General features: G+C 41.2%; 1 protein-coding gene across 2 annotated transcripts in view; it reads left to right on the top strand.

Moving 5' to 3' along the window:
• Positions 1-19,130, top strand: part of TCEANC2 (transcription elongation factor A N-terminal and central domain containing 2) — a 55,379-nt gene that overhangs the window by 3,841 nt on the left and 32,408 nt on the right. For both annotated transcript variants that reach the window (XR_008619872.2, XM_003814999.6), the window contains exon 3: positions 11,343-11,484. Coding sequence is in view for 1 of the 2 variants with exons in the window: in XM_003814999.6 (XP_003815047.1) it covers positions 11,343-11,484 (142 nt within the window). In the remaining variant the exon portion in view is untranslated. The remainder of the gene's footprint in view (positions 1-11,342; positions 11,485-19,130) is intronic.

Genomic DNA, 19,130 nt, shown 5'->3' with positions numbered 1-19,130 from the left:
TGGGCTCAAGCTATCTGCCCTCCTTGGCCTCCCGAAGTGCTGGGATTACAGGCATGAGCCACTACGCCTGGCCCCAATTTTTAGTTTTACTTCCTAAAAATCCTTCTTGCCCATACTCACTTGATTGTCTTCCACTTTAAGTTCAGAATCATACTTCTCATCTAGAGCAGGGCTATGGTCTGTTGACTTGTCTCCCTGCCTTTGACATCCCCCATTCACCTCCCTTCCACTTTTACACCAGAGAAATATGTCTAAAATAGAAAAGAAAATCTACTCAGGTCACTTTCCTGCCTAATCCTTCAATAATTTCTCATTACCCATCAATAAAGATCACAGTTTTTTACATGACACCCAAGGCCTTCCATGACCTGGCGCCTGCCTGCCTCATCCCCTGCTAGTCTTTTTATTTATGCCTCATCCAATGTCAACCATTCACAATTCCCCAAAGATGTTGTGCTCTTTCCTTCCTCTGTGCCTTTGCATATACTGTCCTGTTTGCCTGGAATTCCCTTACTATCTTGTCTTGGAGGCAATATAATGCAATAATTAAGAACATAGACTCTGGAGCCAGACTGCCTTACTAAAATCCCAGCTCTGCCACTTACTACCTTCGTGACCTTGGTCAAGTTATTTAGCCTCTCTGTGTCCATCTTAATCTGTAAAATGGGGATTAATAATACCTGTTTTATAAGGTATTATGAAATTTGAGTGAGTCAACATATGTAAAGTGTTTGGTACAGAGTCTGGCCAATACTAAGTACTTTGTAAGTCTTTGCTATTATTGTTATTATCATTACTTTATAAAATCCTATTCATCTCCCATGACCTAGTTCAAATCCTCTACTATTGGGCCCTTCCTGACCACCCTTTTGTCCCTGAGACGCAGAGCCAATCTAATCACTCCCTTCTCTGAGCCATCCCTGTATATTAAACATGTCTGTATCATTGCACTTATTTGTGCTGTATCATGGTTGTTTCTTTACATGCCTGTGCCCCGCTATACTCTGAGCTTCTTGAAAGACTATGTCTCATTGATTTTGTGTCACTGGTTCCTGGCACAGGACTTGGCCTATAGTAGGCTGCAGTACATTTTTCTGAATGACCAAATGAAGTAAAGTAAAAGGCTTGGCATGGCACGTGAGACCTGTTCTACCCCAGTGCGCTTATCGTCTCATCCCTTGTAGCCCCTCCTTTATATGTACGCATTCCAGCCACACCTTATTTCTTGCTGTTCTTTGTTTATTTGCTTGTTTGTTTGACATGAAGTCTCACTCTGTTGCCCAAGCTGGAGTGCAGTGGCGAGATTTTGGCTCACTGCAACCTCCACCTCCTGGGTTGAAGCGATTCTCCTGCCTCAGCCTCCCAAGTAGCTAAGACTACAGGCACACGCCACCATGCCCAGCTAATTTTTGTATTTTTAGTAGAGACGGGGGTTTCACTATTTTGGCCAGGCTGGTCTTGAACTCCTGACCTTGTGATCCTCCCGCCTCGGCCTCCCAAAGTGCTAGGATTACAGGCGTGAGCCACTGTGCCCAGCCTCTTGCTGTTCTTTGTATAAGCTCTTCCCTTCCATGCCTTCAGGGCTTCCTTGAACTTGATGCTGGTCCCTTTTCCTTGAAAGCCCTTCTGTTTCTTTTTACAGAGTCAATTTCTACCCATTTGTCAACCCACTCAAGAACTACTTTGCCTATAAATCTTAGATTATAAACTCCATGAGTACAGGACCTTGAGTTTTCTTTTTTTTTTTTTTTTTTTTCAAGTCAGAGTCTTGCTCTATCACCCAGGCTAGAGTGCAGTGGCATGATCTCAGCTTACTGCAGCCTCTGCCTCCTGAGTTCAAGCGATTCTCCTGCCTCAGCCTCCCAAGTAGCTGGGATTACAGGTGCCTGCCACCACACCCAACTAATTTTTGTATTTTTAGTAGAGATGGAGTTTCACCATTTGGCCACCCTGGCCTTGAACTCTTGACCTCAAGTGATCCACCTGCCTTGGCCTCCCAAAGTGCTGGGATTACAGGCGTAAGCCACCACACTCTGTCAGGATCTTGAGTATTTTATTTACTTCTCTGCCCTTGGACGTAGCACAGTGCCTGACACATATTAAGTGGTCAATAAATATTTGTCAAATAAATGAATGTTGAAATGCTTTCTGGGTTCTCTAAGGGAGTTAATCCTTCCCTCATTAGTACTCTCAACGTTTGGTTCAAATATCTGTGGAAGCACTTACTTTACTGTATTGTAATTGTCTGATTACCTGTAGCTTTCTCCAATCCACTATGAATTCCTGAGACCCGGGACTGTAATATCTTATTATGTTCTGATCTGCTCCAAAACCTAACACAGTGCCTGCTACACTGTAGGTAAAATGTATTGAATAAACAGTAATCATCTGTATTCTGGCATGCCGTTGTAGGGTTTTGATAGTAAAGTATTCTACAAATATTGTGAAACAGCTTATGCCCAGCACAATGCTAAGTACTATAGAGAACATGAGAGAAACTTAAGATCAAAATACAAACCCTCATGAAACTTCCTGAAAAGTGATCAAATTATAAGAAGTTAATAAATAATGAAGCCAGGTGTGGTGGCTCATGCCTATAATCCCAGCACTTGGAAGGCCAAGACAGGAAGACCACTTGAGCCCAGGAGTTTGAGACCAAACTACATGGTGAGGCTACATGGTGAGGTCTCATCTTTACCAAAAAAAAATTAGCAGCCAGGCGCAGTGGCTCACACCTGTAATCCCAGCACTTTGGGAGGCTGAGGCGGGTGGATCATGAGGTCAGGAGTTTGAGACCAGCCTGGCCAATATGGTGAAACCCTGTCTCTACTAAAAATAAAAAATTAGCTGGGCATGGTCACGCGCGCCTGTAGTCCCAGCTGCTTGGGAGGCTGAAGCAGAAGAATTGCTTGAACCTGGGAGGTGGAGGTTGCAGTGAGCTGAGATTGCGCCACTGCGCTCCAAGCTGAGCGACAGAGCGAGACTCCGTCTCAAAAAAAAAAAAAAAATTAGCCGGGCATGGTGGCATGCGCCTATGGTCCTAGCCACTAGGGGGGCTGAGGTGGGAGGATTGCTTGAGCTCAGGAGGTTGAGGCTGTAGTGAGCTATGATCATACCACTGTACTCCAGCCTGGGCAACAGAGCAAGACCCTGTCTCAAAAATAAAATAAAATAATGAGAAAAAATTATATGTGATCCATTACAGAATTGTCATATAGACAATAAGGGCTAAGAGGTAAGAGAAGAGGCCTGGCGTGGTGGCTCACACCTGTAATCTCAGCATTTTGGGAGGCTGAGGTGGGCAGATCACCTGAGGTCAGGAGTTTGAGACCAGCCTGGCCAACATGGTGAAACCTCATCTCTACTAAAAATACAAAAATTAGCCGGGTGTGGTGGCGGGCGCCTGTAATCCTAGCTACTCGTGATTACAGGAGGCTGGGGAAGGAGAATCACTTGGACCCGGAAGGCAGAGGTTGCAGTGAGCTGAGATCATGCCACTGCACTCCAGCCTGGGTGACAGAGCGAGACTCTGTCTCAAACAAAAAAAAAAAGAGGTAAGAGAAGAGAGAGCTTAGTCCCTGTTTTAGTGCCCAAAGAAGGCTATGTGGCAGGGCACCATAAAGGGACAGGAGGATTTGACTAGGTCTGATATACTCTAGGGAAGTAGTGACATATAACCATTCAATGAGTGGTATGTGCTCTTCTGTTTCCTCTATGTATGCATGATGCTTGGTGTGTTCACAATGGCAAATTAAAAAGAAATTGAGTTAAATGTGAATGTTAGAGTCAGCTAGGTCCACTTGCTGCCAAGTGACTTCCAAACATGAGCATTATGTTTTAATGCCAAGAACCTACTAAATGTTTAAGCCTCAGTTTCCTCATCAGTAACATCAGAAATAACAGTACCCCATCTGCATGATTATTATGAGAGTGAAATAAATAAATTCATATTGAAAGGGCTAACCATTGTGCCTGGTATGTAGTAAAAACCAATAGTTTCCTCTTTTCATGTATGGAAAAGGAGGGGCTTGTATAGTAAAACCAAAGCTGAGGAGGAGGAGGATGATAGTAGTAATAAGGATTACTACTAACATTTATTGAGTCCATTTTTATGGTCCAGGCATTGTGCTAACTAATGCTTTACATATATTAACTCTTTAAATCTTAATAATAGCTTTGTGATATGTATACTTTTATCATTTATATTTTACAGATGAAAAACTAAGGCACAGAGAGATTAAGTAGCTTGCTTGAAGTCATGTAGCCATTAGTGGCAAAGTTGGGATTTGAACTAGATAATCTGGGTTCATAGTCTGTCCCCTATAGATAAGGTGAGCTGGAAAAAAAAAAAAAAAAAAAGTGGAAGTTTCTGAATGCCAAACTGAAGAGGTATAAAAATCTTGGAATATTAGGACCATTGTACTTCTGTTATCAGTATATATTACAAGTAATTTTGCCATAGGCGTATCACATTCTATAAAAGTGATTCTCAATAGAGCTCATGTAATGTCCATTTAAGTGGTAAAGGTTAATTTGGTTAATCTCTTTTTACTCCCTTAAGAGGAAGTGATTTCTTCTGTTGGTTGCAATAAGAGAATTTTTTAAATTAAAAGGTCCTAGAGTATACTCATTCTTTTAGGTTCATCACTTCAGAAGGTTCTATAAACCTTTCCTGCCTTTGTAGGATCAACTAGCCAATATGTTGCCTCCTGCCCCCACCAGTGGAATGGTGCCCACGTAACTGCTTATGAATGAATCATTTTCCCTAATTGGTTTTGTCAAACCTGACATTTCAGCAATCCACAACTGTAAAACCAGATGGTATATTGGAAAGCACATCTTCTTTCTGGCAATAACTATTCTACTCCTCATTGTAGTGTCCTTATTGATATTTTGTGTCCATTTATCTTGTTCCTCCAAATAATTTGAGCAATCTATTTTCTGGCCCATAGTTAGAGATTGAGACATTTCTTGATATATATGGAATTCTTTTGCTCTTGAATAGACTGATGTTTTTCCTATTCCTGACCTAAAATTTCATATCTGAAAACTGTACTGTACTTAGTCCTTGAAGGTAGAAATAGTTTTGTTCAGTTACACCTACTGTGCACTGGGGATAGTGAGATAAATGAGAAATCGTTCCAGCCCTTAAGGGAAAGACAGCCTTGTCGATGGTAAGTATTTGCAGAAAGCATAGATGCAATAATAGGAGTCTATACAAGTTGCAGAGGGACGCAAAGTGGAGTATGGTAAAATGTGGTAAAGGAGAGGCAAGAAAGGCTTCATAGAAGACATGATGCTTGAAGAGAGTCTTAAAAAATGAATAAGTATTTATCAGGTAAATGAGGTAAAGAAAGAACATCCCAGGCAAAGGTATGAAATTCAAAAGGAAGCTGTAAATAGTTTGGCGTATCTGGAGCAAATGATGAGACTGAAAAGAATGTCAGGAGCCAAGTCATGGAAGGCCTTTTATGCCATGCTAAAGAGTTTGGACTTCTTTAGTTCCATATGTTGATATTATCTGATGTGGAACTCTTAACCTGATTCCAGCCGTGCAGAAATGCTGGATTAAATGTCTCCAATACAGAGCTGAGCTTGAAAGCAAGAAAGGGAAATCCTTAGGTGCCAGGAAGAGAGAGGAAAGCAAAATCAGAGCTGTAAATGGGAGCTGAAGCTAAATAGTTCCAGGGAACATTGAATCCAGATATAATGCTTAGGGGCTGGGATTTTAAGGCCAGTATGGATGGGAGATAAGACCTCGGGCTAATGTGATGTGGGGAGCTAGAATTGATCTCCTATGTGAAGCTGGAAGCCGAAACAGGACTACCATATGTTTGTGAGAAATGAGCTAGAAAAATTCCATCCACTGGTCCAGGGAAGCAGATTGTTACCTTCTCAGGGTCTTAGATGGAAAAAGAGTTGACAATAATAATAAATTAGAACCACACTCTTATTACCATGCATGAATATGTGTACAGTCATCTCTCAGTATCTGTAGGGGATTGGTTCCAGGACCCCCCCTACAGGTGCCAAAATCCACGAATGCTCATGTCTGTTATATAGAATGGTGTGCTATTTGCCTATACTCTATATAGATCTTCTTGTATAGTCTAAATCATTTCTAGATTACTATACAGGTTGAGCATCCTAATCTGAAATCAGAATGTCACAAAATCCAACACTTTTGAGTGCCAACATGGTACCCAAAGGAAATGCTCATGAGAACATTTTGGACTTTGAATTTTTGGATTAGGGATGCTCAACCAGTACGTATAATGCAAATATCGAAAAATCCCAAATCCCAAATCCCAAACATTTCTGGCCCCAACCGTTTTGGATAAGGGATACTCAATCTGTAATACCTAATACAATGTAAATGCTTTGTAAGTAGTTTTTATACTGTATTGTTAATGGAATGGTGACAAGGAAAAAAGTCTCTATGTGTTCAATACAGATGCAGCCATCTATTTTTTTAAAAATACTTTTGACCTATGGTTGGTTGAATCCACAGATGTGAAACCTGCCAATCCAGAAGGCTAGCTGTAGTTAAATTCACTCTATTTTCAAAACTGAAAAAAATTAATATAAAAACTGGCCTAGAACTGAGAAAACTCAAATCTTGGCAAAGGCAAATGTGAGATTTCTCTATTAAGACACTTCATATCCTAGAATGCAGAGGACTTCCATAGAACAGAATCCCTTGTAAGGATAAACTAATGGTCAGAAATTACAAAGTCTATAAGAAAATAAATTAGCAAGGGAGAGAATGAGCAGACAGATGTAAGTAATAGAATTTCTACCCCAAGAAGTAGAGATAAGAAAACAATCTCAAAGAGACCTTAAATATGTTTAAAATGTTTGTTATTGGTGGAGGGTGTCCGGGTTCTTGGCATTTTGAACAAAGAATTGGACAGAATGCATAAAGCAACAAATGGAGCAACGAAAGCATAGATTTACTGAAGTAAGTACACTCCATAGAGTGTGAGCTGGCTCAAGCAGCCTCAAGAGTGCAGGTTACAGAATTTTCTGGGGTTTGAATAGTTTGAATACCCTCTAGAGGCTTCCCGTTGGTTACTTGGCTTACACCCTAAGTAAATGAAGTAGTGGCCTGCAACCAGTATGATTGGTTGTGGAAGGTGACTAATCAGAGGCTGAAGTGAAGTTACAAAGTTACACCCTATGCAAATGTCTGATTGGTTCCAGGAGGCTGAAATGAAGTTACAAAATTACACCCCTATGCAAATAAAGACTAGGCAAGCGACCGGTTTTGTTGTGCATTTTTCCTTTTTTTTTTTTTTTTTTTTTGAGACGGAGTCTCACTGTGTCACCTAGGCTGGAGTGCAGTGGTGCGATCTCGGCTCACTGCACCCTCCATCTCCCAGGTTCAAATGATTCTTGTGCCTCAGCCTCCCAAGTAGCTGGGATGACAGACATGTGCCACCATGCCCAGGTAATTTTTGTATTTTTAGTAGAGATGGGGTTTTGCCATGTCGGCCAGGCTGGTCTCGAACTCCTGACCACAAGTGATCCGCCTGCTTTGGCCTCCCATAGTGCCGGGATTACAGGTGTGAGCCACTGTGCCCAGCTGGGGTTTTCCTTTTGATTTAGTTCTAGGAAGTCAGTGCGAATCAGCCTTAGGTTCCCTGCCTCCAGACCTCATGTTCACAGAGATAAAGGAATGGAAACCATAAGATAAGAACAGAATAGTATGAAAAGAGAACAGGTAAGTTTGGAGAAGAAGAAAAACAGAACTTGTCCAATGAAAAAATATCATTATTGAAGCAGAAACACATCAAACAGGTTAAACACAGGCAAGCCATAGCTAAAAAGAGAAATACTTAGAATTTCTAAAGAAGTAACTTAGGATGTATCATACAGAAATGAAGAGACAGAAATATGAAAGAGAAAAGTACATAAGGGATAGGCAGAGAAGCCATGGAATTGGGGTTGCTGAAGTAGAGGCTTGTGAGGAGAATACTGGTATCAATTTCTGTTAGTATACATCTTAAACATTGTAAGGGTAGGTTGAGCATGGTGGCTCACACCTGTAATCCCAGCACTTGGGGAGGCCAAGGCAGAAAGATCACTTGAGCCCAGGAGTTCAAGACCAGCCTGGGCAACATAGTGAGACCCCACATCTACAAAAAAATTTAAAAATCAGCAGAGTGTGGTGGCCCACCTGTGGTCCCAGCTACTTGGGAGACTGAGGTGGGAGGACCACTTGAGCCCAGGAGATCGAGGCTGCAGTGTGATCTCACCACTGCACTCCAGCCTGGGCAACAGAGCATGACTCTGTCTCAAAAAATATATATATATAAGGGTAAACACTCAAATCATAGAAATATAATAAGTAACTTCCAAACCATAGAGGGAAAAAAAAGGGGCTGGGCACAGTGGCTCACACTTGTAATCCATGTGCTTTCAGAGGCTGAGGTGAGGGGATCAGTTGAGGCCAGGAGTTTGACTGGGCAACAGAGTGAGACCCCATGTCTACAAAAAATACAAAAATTAGCCAGGTGTGGTGATGCATGCCTGCAGTCCCAGCTCCTCGGGAAGCTGAAGCAGAAGAATTGCTTGAACAGATTGGGGGAGAGGGGGGCGGAGGTTGCAGTGAGCCGAGATTGTGCCATTGCACTCCAGCCTGGGCGACAGAACAAGACTTCTTCTCAGAAACAACAACAACAAAAATTAGCCAGGCGCGGTGGCATGCGCCTGTACTCCCAGCTACTCGGGAAGCTGGCAGGAAGATTGCCTGAGCCCTGGAGTTGAAGGCTACAGTGAGCTATGATTGTTACCACTGCACCCAGCCTGTGCAACAGAGTGAGACCCCATCTATAAAAAACAAAAAAAGGAAAAAGGAAAAAAATAGATTAAAGAAAACTGTTAAAAAGAAGATATGAAAGAAGAAAAAAAGAAGAGAAAATATGTTCAAATATATCAGTAATCATAATAAACACAAATGGATTAAACATGCCTATTAAAAGATGGAGATTCTCAGATTGGAATAGGAGGCAGGGAGCAAAATAAAGCAGCCACAGGCTATGTAAAGTGTAATGACCCAGAGAAGTTGAAAGTAAAGAGATGAAGACAATATACAAAAAACTGTCATAGACGGGAGTTCATTGAAACAATGTTTGTAACATGTAAAATATGGGGAAAGAAACTGCCTAATAGGGGAATAGTTTTAAAATTCTAAGACATTTGTGTATAAAAATAATGGAATACTATCCAATACTATTAAAACAGATCAACCAACCGGGATTATATGTTTCAGTTTGGATAAATCAATAAAATACATTGGTAAAAAAGGCATGATATTTGCACTTTCTTCCTATTCAAAATTTCCCCTTGGCTTTATTGATTTATTTTTCATACAGTTTAACACTAATATCATTTTATATTGTAACAGATCATAGAAAAAGACTGTCTCAGTTTTTACTAATACCCCTAAAGACCAAGAACAAAGCAGTAGGTATCAAGTGATATTTCCCAATGAGATTCTGGACCATCTATACAGAAGGCAATACCTGAAGACCAGTTTTGGGATCCTGAACCCATCACCCACCATAAGCCATAAAGTAGGTTGAAGTTAAAGGAAGAGGGGAGAGAGAATTCCTTTGGATGAAGCAAGAGTACCACGATATTTTTTCACTTGGAGAACTTGACTTTAGTTCCTGGGGTTGGTGGACAGAGATCAGTCTCTGCCTAGGAAAGTCTAAAGACAGAGAGTGGCTGACTGATGTCAAAAGGAGAAGTGGGTATATTGGGAGGGCTGTTACCCGCCGAATTCTTTAGGACAAAGATGTGGGCAAGTGTGGGAGAAAATACTGGGTGGCCTGGAGTTGAATGAAAATTGATGGGTCCACAAAGATACTTGGAAGGACACTGGGATCCCTATAGGGAGAGCCTGTGGGAGGTGGGTTGCCAAAAACTGGGGAAGCGGGAGGACTTGTGGATGGCTGGCAGAAGGAGACAGTGCCCACAGTATGGGAACTCAACAGTGGGAGCTTTCCAAGGAACTGCAAAAGTAACCTATACGAGAAAAAGAAAGTCAGCTTTCAACATCTGCCAAGTCCAGGTAGTACTAAAACCTGATTAGCATAGTATCACTATGTTAAAGTAAGGCTTTTCCTTCCCCTTTCCTCTTTTCCTTTTCCTGGCTTTGAACCTGGAAGGGTCAGAAACCAAACCAAACAAGTGGATTGGAGAGGAAGAGAAGCAAAGTTGGAGTGAGAGGGAAATCAAACACCCTTCTCCCACCATAGGCTTCTAGGCTGGAAGCAGACACCAGCCAAGGGAGAGAGATAAGACTTTTTTGTTGTTGCTTTTATCAAACTATCATATAGAAAATGCATGTAGAAAACTGCACAAATTGTAAGTATACATGAGGAATTTTCACAATAAACACACCAGCATCCAGATCAAAAAACAGTATTACCAGAATCCCAGAATCCCCTTCAATTCCCGAACTGTGCCCACCTCCCTCAGATAATAACAATCCAAGATGAGATTTTTTTGTGTGTAGTTGTAAAAGCAAATTAAAAGTCTCCCACTTTACTTTTTAAAAAATTATTAGTGGAATAATTTCAATACTATAGAAAAGTTTGCAACACAGTGTGAAGAACTTTCCCATCTCCTTTACCCAGATTCTTTAACTGTTAATTTTTTATACTTAATGGAAAGATGCATATCAAGTTTAAGATGGTACATAGTTTCTTCTAGGAAGGGAAAGAGGGGAATGAGTTGATGCAGGGTACAAAGGTACTTAAACTTTATAATGTTTTATTATTTTTTGTGAAATGGCAAAGTGTTCATTTTTTCCATTATAAATAGTGGGTTACTCTCTGTATCTTTCTATGTGTTTGAAATTTTAAAAAATTATTTGAACAAGAGAGAGTTTTGAATTTTATCCTCTAGGAAGTGGGGAACTACTGAAGTGTGCTTTTGATTGTTGACATAAACATGTCTATGACTTCCCTGCTCGCTGTTCTTGCCTATGAATTAAGACATTCTTAAGTGAGCTATAGAGTTGATTCACCTCAGCATTGTTTTTCTCTTCTCATCCTTATTGCCTCTCACTGCTTAAGTGCCCAGTGGTGTCTGAGATGGTAAAATTAAAACTTGCACTTTTCCTAATAGATGCACCTCTCTTCCTGATTTGCACTAAGCCGTACCTGCTTTTAAGCAATTACCCATCATTTGGGGCCATCAGATGCACTGTACTTTGGTTCAGGTCATAATCAATAATTCATATGTCAGTAGGAGCCCCATTAGCTCAGGTGAAGGCAGATGTCTTTCTAATGAAAATGTTCCATTTTCCAAATGACTTTTCTTTTTCCCAGAGAGTTGTGGTTGTAGAAGACATAAAAAGATGGAAAACTATGCTGGAGCTTCCTGATCAAACCAAAGAGAATCTTGTTGAAGCCTTACAAGAATTAAAGAAGAAAATACCCTCCAGGGAAGTGTTAAAATCAACAAGGATAGGTATATTCCTTCTTAATTTTATTTTTTAAGAAAGCTTATATTTTGTCTCCCTTCTTCTTTCCTTCCTCTCTCCTTCAAACATGAAGTTATCTGCCTTATCAATGCTTTCAACTCTCTGGTAAAGGACTGTTGTTTAAAAAATTATCTGTTGGTTGCAGGCCAATACCTTGGTAATATATTTAAAAAATTATCAGAAAAATGAAATATACAAAATACAAGCCCCAGTTTTTAAAATTAGATTCAACAGATATAGGATTACTCTTGTCAAATTACTATGAAAGTTTCTAAATGCTTACATTTAATTTATGTACTTACTTCATGGACTGGAAACTGGCAATAACACATGGATAACATTTTGAGTGTGTTAGATGCTGGGTATGCAGAAATGGATAAGACATGATTTGTGACCTCAAGAAACTTAGGATTTGGGCTGGGTGTGGTGGCTCATGCCTGTAATCCCAACACTTGGGGAGGCCTAGGTGAGCAGATCACTTGAGGTCAGGAGTCCAAGACCAGCCAGGACAACATGGCAAAACCCCGTCTCTACTAAAAATACAAAAATTAGCCAGACATGGTGGTCCATGCCTGTAATCTTAGCTACTAAGGAGGCTGAGGCATGAGAATTGCTTGAACCTGGGAGGCAGAGGTTGCAGTGAGCCAAGATCGTGCCACTGCACTCCAGCCTGGGCGACTCAGACTCTGTCTCAAAAAAAAAAAAAAAAGAAACTTAGAGTTTGGTAGAGGAGATGAGCATATAGACAAATGGGAACAGTGAAATATTGTAGGTGTAAATAAAAACGTGTAAATAGTGTTCTGAGTACTATTCTAATCTAAACAAGGTATATACTGGGGACTTCAGAAAAGGCTTCATAGAAGAGGTGACATTTCAGTTACATCTTGATATTATAGCATTGGAGATATTTAAAAGGTAAGTCAGGGACCATGTTGAATTGCCATTTTAGTACAGTACACAACTGTGAATAATACGTAAGGGAGGGCCAACATGTGTTACTCAAGCTGCTCCCAGTTCCCCAGGGAGTCCAGGACAGTCATTCACAGCTGCTGTTCTTGCCCTCACTAGTGCAGCCATTGCCTTGGTCTGCCTCCCCTTGACCTCTTGTTCATGAGAAGCAGGAGAGAGAGCAGCTTCAGAACTGGCACTAACAGCTGGGAAGAGCTGTGCAAAATCCCCAGAGGGCCCCCCAAGAGTCTTAGAGTTGTACCCCTGTAATATAAACCGGAATCTGAGAAAATCAGATGCTTTAAGAATATAAGACCCTATCATTGTAGCCAAGGAGATTCTCCCATCTGCTGCTGGATTTTGTCTTTATAGGTTATAATCACTAGGGGGCAATAAGACCATTCATATGAGCAGATAAAGTATTTCCACCAGTAGAGGGTACTAGTGATTACTAGTTTATGACATGTATATGTGTACATATGTATATGTATATAGTTAAGCACATTCCACAAATACTATATATGATCATAACTTAAATATCAACATAATAGGCTGGATTTGAAGGTTTTAAGATTATAATTAAAAAAAAATTTCTATTTGGTGTTCGAGTGTAATTGTGAGTATGCTTTCAAGAATGGGTATTTCTGATGTTTGGAGATTTCAATTCAAGGATCATAATGAAACCACAACAGGGCTTGACTTAGGAGGAACTGGAAACCATCCAACTTTGAGTTTTGACTCTATCCCAAGCCTCCCCTAAACCTGAGGTTGTATGGAATATAGGAGTTTCTTGGTTTCTTTATAGTTACATCAGTTGCTATGCTGAAGATTTCATTTGGATCATTGCCTGAGAGTGTTTACATTTCTTCAACCTTTAGTCTTCCTGCCTTTTCCTATCCTGTGGGTTATAAGGGACAAATATTTACTGAGTACCTTTCCTGTGTTGGGAACTATATAGGCATAATAATGAAGGAGACAGATATTGTCCTGCCTTTTTGGAGCCTTAAGTCTAATAGAAACACAGTTTAACAAGACTTCATCATACAATGTGATGAGTGCTCTGATGATGGGGAGAAGTCAGCAAAATGACTATATGTGTTAGGAGTAGGGCAGAAGGTATTGAAGAATGTGTCAGGCCGGGGTACATCACGTGAACTGTATAGAAGGTGGAGGTGGGAGAGAACATGGTGCATTCCAGAAACTAAAAGTAGTTTGGCGTGTTAGAAATGTAATGTGCTTGAGAGAGTGTGGCAAGAAATGAGGCTGGAGAGACATTCTGGACCAGATGGAGAAGGTTCTTTGTAAGCCATTCAGAACTGTTTGGTCTTGGCATATGTATTAGTTATCTATCACTGTGTAAAAATTACTCTAAAATTTAGCTGCTGAAGACAATATTTATTTTTTCACACAATTTTTTTAAGTTGAGAATCCAGGAGCAGCTTATCTGGGTGGTTCTAGCACAGGGTCTCTTATAAGGTTGCAGTCAAGCTGCTGGCTGGGGTTGCAGTCATCTGAAGGCTGGACCAGGGCTTAAGGATCTGCTTCCAAAATGGCTCACAGGATTGCTGGCAGGAGGCCTCAGTTTCTCATCATGTGGGCCTCTCCTTGGAGCTGCTCATGACATGGCAGCTGACTTTCCCCAGAACAAGTGATCCAGGAAAGAACAAGAAAACAAGAGAACAACCAAGATGGAAGCCACGGTCTTTTATAACCTAATCTCAGAAGTGATATATCATCAGTTTTGTCATATGCTATTGGTCACACAGACCAACGCTGATACAGTTTGGAAGGCAACATAAGGGTATGAATACCAGGAGGTGATAATCATTGAAGCCTAACTTGTAGACTGGCTACCATAGCCTGTATTTCTTTTTATTTATCTTAGATACATTATACTTCCTGGACCTGCAAATTCATGTTCATTTTGAAAATTTACAGCAATTATCTTTTATTTTTATTTTTATTTTTTTTTGAGACAGGGTCTTTCTGTGTCACCCAGGCTGAAGTGCAGTGGCACAATCACAGCTCACCGCAGCCTTGACCTCCCAGGCTCAAGTGATCCCCCCACCTCAGCCCCCCAAGTAGGTAGGACTGCGGGTATGCACCACCACATCCAGCTAATGTTTGTATTTTTTGTAGAGATAGGGTCTCGCTAAGTTGCCCAGGGTGGTCTCAAACTCCTGGGCTCAAGCAGTCTTCTCATCTCAGCTTCCCAAAGTGCTGGGATTACATGTGTGAGCCACTATGCCTGGCAACAACCATTATTTCTTCAAAAGTTACTCTCTTTCGTTATTTCTGTTCCCTCCTTCTGAGATTCTATAATTAGAAGCATATTAGGTCTTCTGTTCTTCATACCCTTTAGTTTATCTATTTTTTATCTCCTTGTCTGACTCAGCATTGTGTGGTAATGTCTTCAGATACATATCTTCCAAGTCACTCATTCTCTCTTCAGCTGACTCTAATCTGCTATTTAGCCCATTTGTTCTTTATTTCAATAACTGTTTTTCATTTTTACAAATTTGCTTTATCCCCCCCAATTTTTTTTTTTTTTCTTTTTGAGACAGAGTCTTGCTCTGTCGCCCAGGCTGGAGTGCAGTGGCGCGATCTCAGCTCACTATAACCTCTGCCTCCTGGGTTCCAGCAATTCTCCTGCCTCAGCCTCCCAAGTAGCTGGGACTACAGGCACGTGCCACCACACCCAGCTAATTTTTGTATTTTTAGTAGAGACGGGGTTTCACCATGTTGGTCAGGATGGTCTCGATCTCTTGACCTCGTGATCTGCCTGCCTCAGCCTTCCAAAGTGCTGGGATTACAGGTGTGAGCCATCGGCCTTGGCCTCCCAAAGTGCTGGGATTACAGGTGTGAGCTACCGCACCCAGCCCCAAAATGATTTTTATAAATTTTTTTTGGTGCATTCTTGTGATTTTGCCTTTTATTTCTTAAACATTTAATATCTAGTTCTTCTGTATTCATCTGACTATTCTAATATTTATGGTTCTTGGGGATTTAAATCTGTTATTTATTGTTTCTGCTGACTGATGGTACTTGCCTTCCCATGTGCTTGTTGATTTTTAATTGCAAACTCATTATTGTATTTCTATTTTTCTTTTAACTTTATTTTTTTTGAGACAGGGTCTCACTCTGACTCCCAAGCCGGAGTGCAGTGGTGCAGTCACAGCTCACTGCAGCCTTGAACTCCTGGGTTCAAGGGATCCTCCTGCCTCAGCCTTCCGAGTAGCTGGGACTACAGGTAGATGCCACCATGCCTGGATCATTTTTTTAATGTTTTGTAGAGAAAGGGTCTCGCTGTGTTGCCCAGGATGGTCTTGAACTCCTGTACCCAAGTGATCCTCCTGCCTTGGCCTCCCAGAATGCTGGGATGAGAGGCATGACCCACTGTGCCCAGCCTGTATTTCTATCTGTAGGAATTCTGTGGGGCTAAATTGAGAAGCTTCCCTCCAAAGGGGATTAACTTCTTTTGTTTCTGCCAATAATCAGAGGCCATCTCTGACCTGGAATACTTTAGCACACCTCTTAAGGATCTTACCTCAGTATGAGAGTCCCAGCTCCCCTCCTCGCTACTGGCCCACAGCTAAGTATTTCAGCAGCATTGCTATTGATATCAGCCCTTAGGATAACCCCACCCCTCCCTGAGTGCACCCTTCTAGCCTCTGCTAACTTTTTTGTTGGGGTTAGGTGGCTTTTATCCAGGATCTAGTAATACTGCAGTGAAAGAGTAGCTTTAGTCCGCCATAAAGCTTGAGAGTTTGCTCTTTATCTTAAAGATAGTAGGATTATTATTGAAGAGTTTTGAATGGAGGAATGACATATTCAGTTTAGAAAAATCTGTCTGGTTGCCATGTGGGAAAAGTGTTGGACAAAAGCAAACCTAGAGGCTGGAAGCTCAGTTAGGAAGCTACTAAAACATCTGCATAAGAAATGAGAGTGGCCTGGATGGAGTATCAATCATGGGGATGAAGAAATTGTAGTTGGAATCAAGAGACATACATGTAATAAATCCAAAGGACTTGTAGATTGATTGGATGTTGGGAATGAAGATGAAGCAGTGAAGGCTGAGGGCTAGGTTTCTGATATGGGCAAGTAGGTGGATGGCAGTACCACTCATTAAGATAGGGAACAGCAGGTTTGGAGGTGGAGGGAATAATAAGTTCCATTTTAGACTTATTCTGTGGAACATCCCAAAAGAAATGTCCAACAGAATGCTAGAAATACAAGAGTGAAGCTAAGGAAAGATTGTAACTATATACTGGGGAGTCATTATCAGCATAGAGCTGGGAAATGGTGTGATAATAGTAGATAAGCTGCCGGGCGCAGTGGCTCAGGCCTGTAATCTCAGCACTTTGGGAGGCCGAGGCGAGTGGATCACGAGGTCAGGAGATCAAGACCATCTTGGCTAACACAGTGAAACCCCCTCTCTACTAAAAATACAAAAAATTAGCTGGGCATGGTGGCGGACGCCTGTAGTCCCAGCTACTCAGGAGGCTGAGGCAGGAGAATGGCGTGAACCCGGGGGGCGGAGCTTGCAGTGAGCCGAGATCATGCCCCTGCACTCCAGCCTGGGCAACAGACCGAGACTCCCTCTCAAAAAAAAAAAAAAAATCTAGTAGATAAGCTTGCCTAGGATGACTTTATAAGTTAAGAAGACCCAAGAGCTGAGTCTAAAATCCAGAAACACACCAGTATTTAAGGACTTATAGAAGAAACCGAGAAGGTACGACCAGAGAAGCAGAAAGAAAACAAAAGAATGCTGTCATGGAATGCAAAGGAAAGAGTGTTTCTAGGAGGGGATTGGTTAGCTTTGTCCATTCTTGTCAAAGGGCCAAATAAGATACATCTAAAAATTGCACATTGGATTTTGCAAATTGAAGTCATTAATGATCTTACTTAGGACGTTTCAAAAGTAAGGTTAGGGGCAGAAGCTTGAGGAGTGAAGAAGATGTATGAAAATGAAACAAAATAGACAACTCTTTCAAGAAGTTTGGTATTGAAAGAAAAGAGAGGTGACAATATCAGAAAGGGAATGTGGTATTGAAGAAAGTTCTGTTTTTTAAGATGGAAAAGGATCCTAACATGTTGAATGCTAATGGCAAAGATTCTGTAGAGTGAGAGAAGTTAGTGTAGGAGAATAATAGCAGGGTGAGCCCCTTAAATTGTTAAGATTGATTACCAAGATGAGGATTAGCAAGAGCCTTGGATCATCATTTGATCTGTGTTTTATAGAATCTATATTCATTCATTCATTCAACACATACTGAGTACCTTCCTTGTCCTATGCCTTATGCTGGGTGCTACAGAATAATGCATGGTTCATGTTTGTAAGGCGCCCACATTCTCTGGAGAAATAGGCATTCAGGTGTATAATAATGATTGACGTGAAAATGCTAAAATCAAGGGATGTACAAAGGTCTGTGGGAATACAGGGGAGACGGTGAATACTTTTGTTTAGGCAAGTGGAGAAGGGTTTTTATAGAAGAGATGGGACTTTGCTAGGTCAAAATGAGATCTGGCTCCTTGCAGGCAGAGACATGAGTAAAGGAATGGAGGCTTGAAAATCCTGAAAACCACATGCTAGAATGTAATATGCATGGCTAGAATGGGCAAGGGTGGATAGTGATTGGGCCTGATTATAAAGAAACTTAAAAGCTAGCCATTAGGGTATGGACTTTTCCCAGATGCCATTGTTTTCAAGTGTGGATTTCTTAGAACTGTGGTCCAGTGAGATGTTATTTGAAGAAAGTGTCCTGGGTTCAAATAAAGCTCGGAAAATGCCACATTACTATTTCCTCTCCTTTAGAGGTTTTCAGTATACTTTGTCATTTAATAGGCTAGATGAAATCCTACAATAAAGAAGCCTGTTTGGCCAGGCGCGGTGGCTCACGCCTCTAATCCCAGCACTTCGGGAGGCGCAGGCAAGTGAATCACTTGAGGTCAGGAGTCTGGGACCAGCCTGGCCAACATGGTGAAACCTTGTCTTTACTAAAAATATAAAAATTAGCTGGGTGTGGTGGTGCGTGCCTGTAGTCCTAGCTACTCGGGAGGCTGAGGCAGGAGAACCCGGGAAGCTGAGGCAGGAGAACCCAGGAGGCAGAGGTTGCAATGAGCCAAGATCATGCCACCGCACTCCAGCTTGGGCAACAGAGCAAGAACTTGTCTCCAAAAAAAAAAAAAAAAAGAAGAAGAAGAAACGTGTTTTATTTTATTTTATGAGTATTTTTTTGTTTGATTTTTAACTTTTATTTTAGGTTTAGGGGTACATGTGAAGGTTTGTTATATAGGTAAACTCCCTGTGTCATGGGGGCTTGTTGTACATATTATTTCATTACCCAGGTATTAAACCTAGTACCCAATAGTTGTGTTTTCTGCTCATTACCCTTCTTCCACCCTCCACCCTCAAGTAGACCTCAGTGCCTCAGTGTCTGTTCCCTTTTTTGTGTTCATGAGTTCTCATCATTTAGCTCCCACTTATAAGTGAAACATGCAGTATTTGGTTTTCTGTTCCTGCGTTAGTTTGCTAAGGATAATGGCCTTCAGCTCCATCCATGTTCCCACAAAGGACATGATCTTGTGCTTTTTTATGCCTACATAGTATTCCATGGTGTATCTGTGCCACATTTTCTTTATCTAGTCTGTCATTGATGGGCATTTCAATTGATTCCATGTCTTT

This window comes from Pan paniscus, chromosome 1, assembly GCF_029289425.2.
Source record: "Pan paniscus chromosome 1, NHGRI_mPanPan1-v2.0_pri, whole genome shotgun sequence".
Lineage (NCBI taxonomy): Eukaryota > Metazoa > Chordata > Mammalia > Primates > Hominidae > Pan > Pan paniscus.
This window is presented reverse-complemented; position numbering and strand designations above follow the sequence as displayed.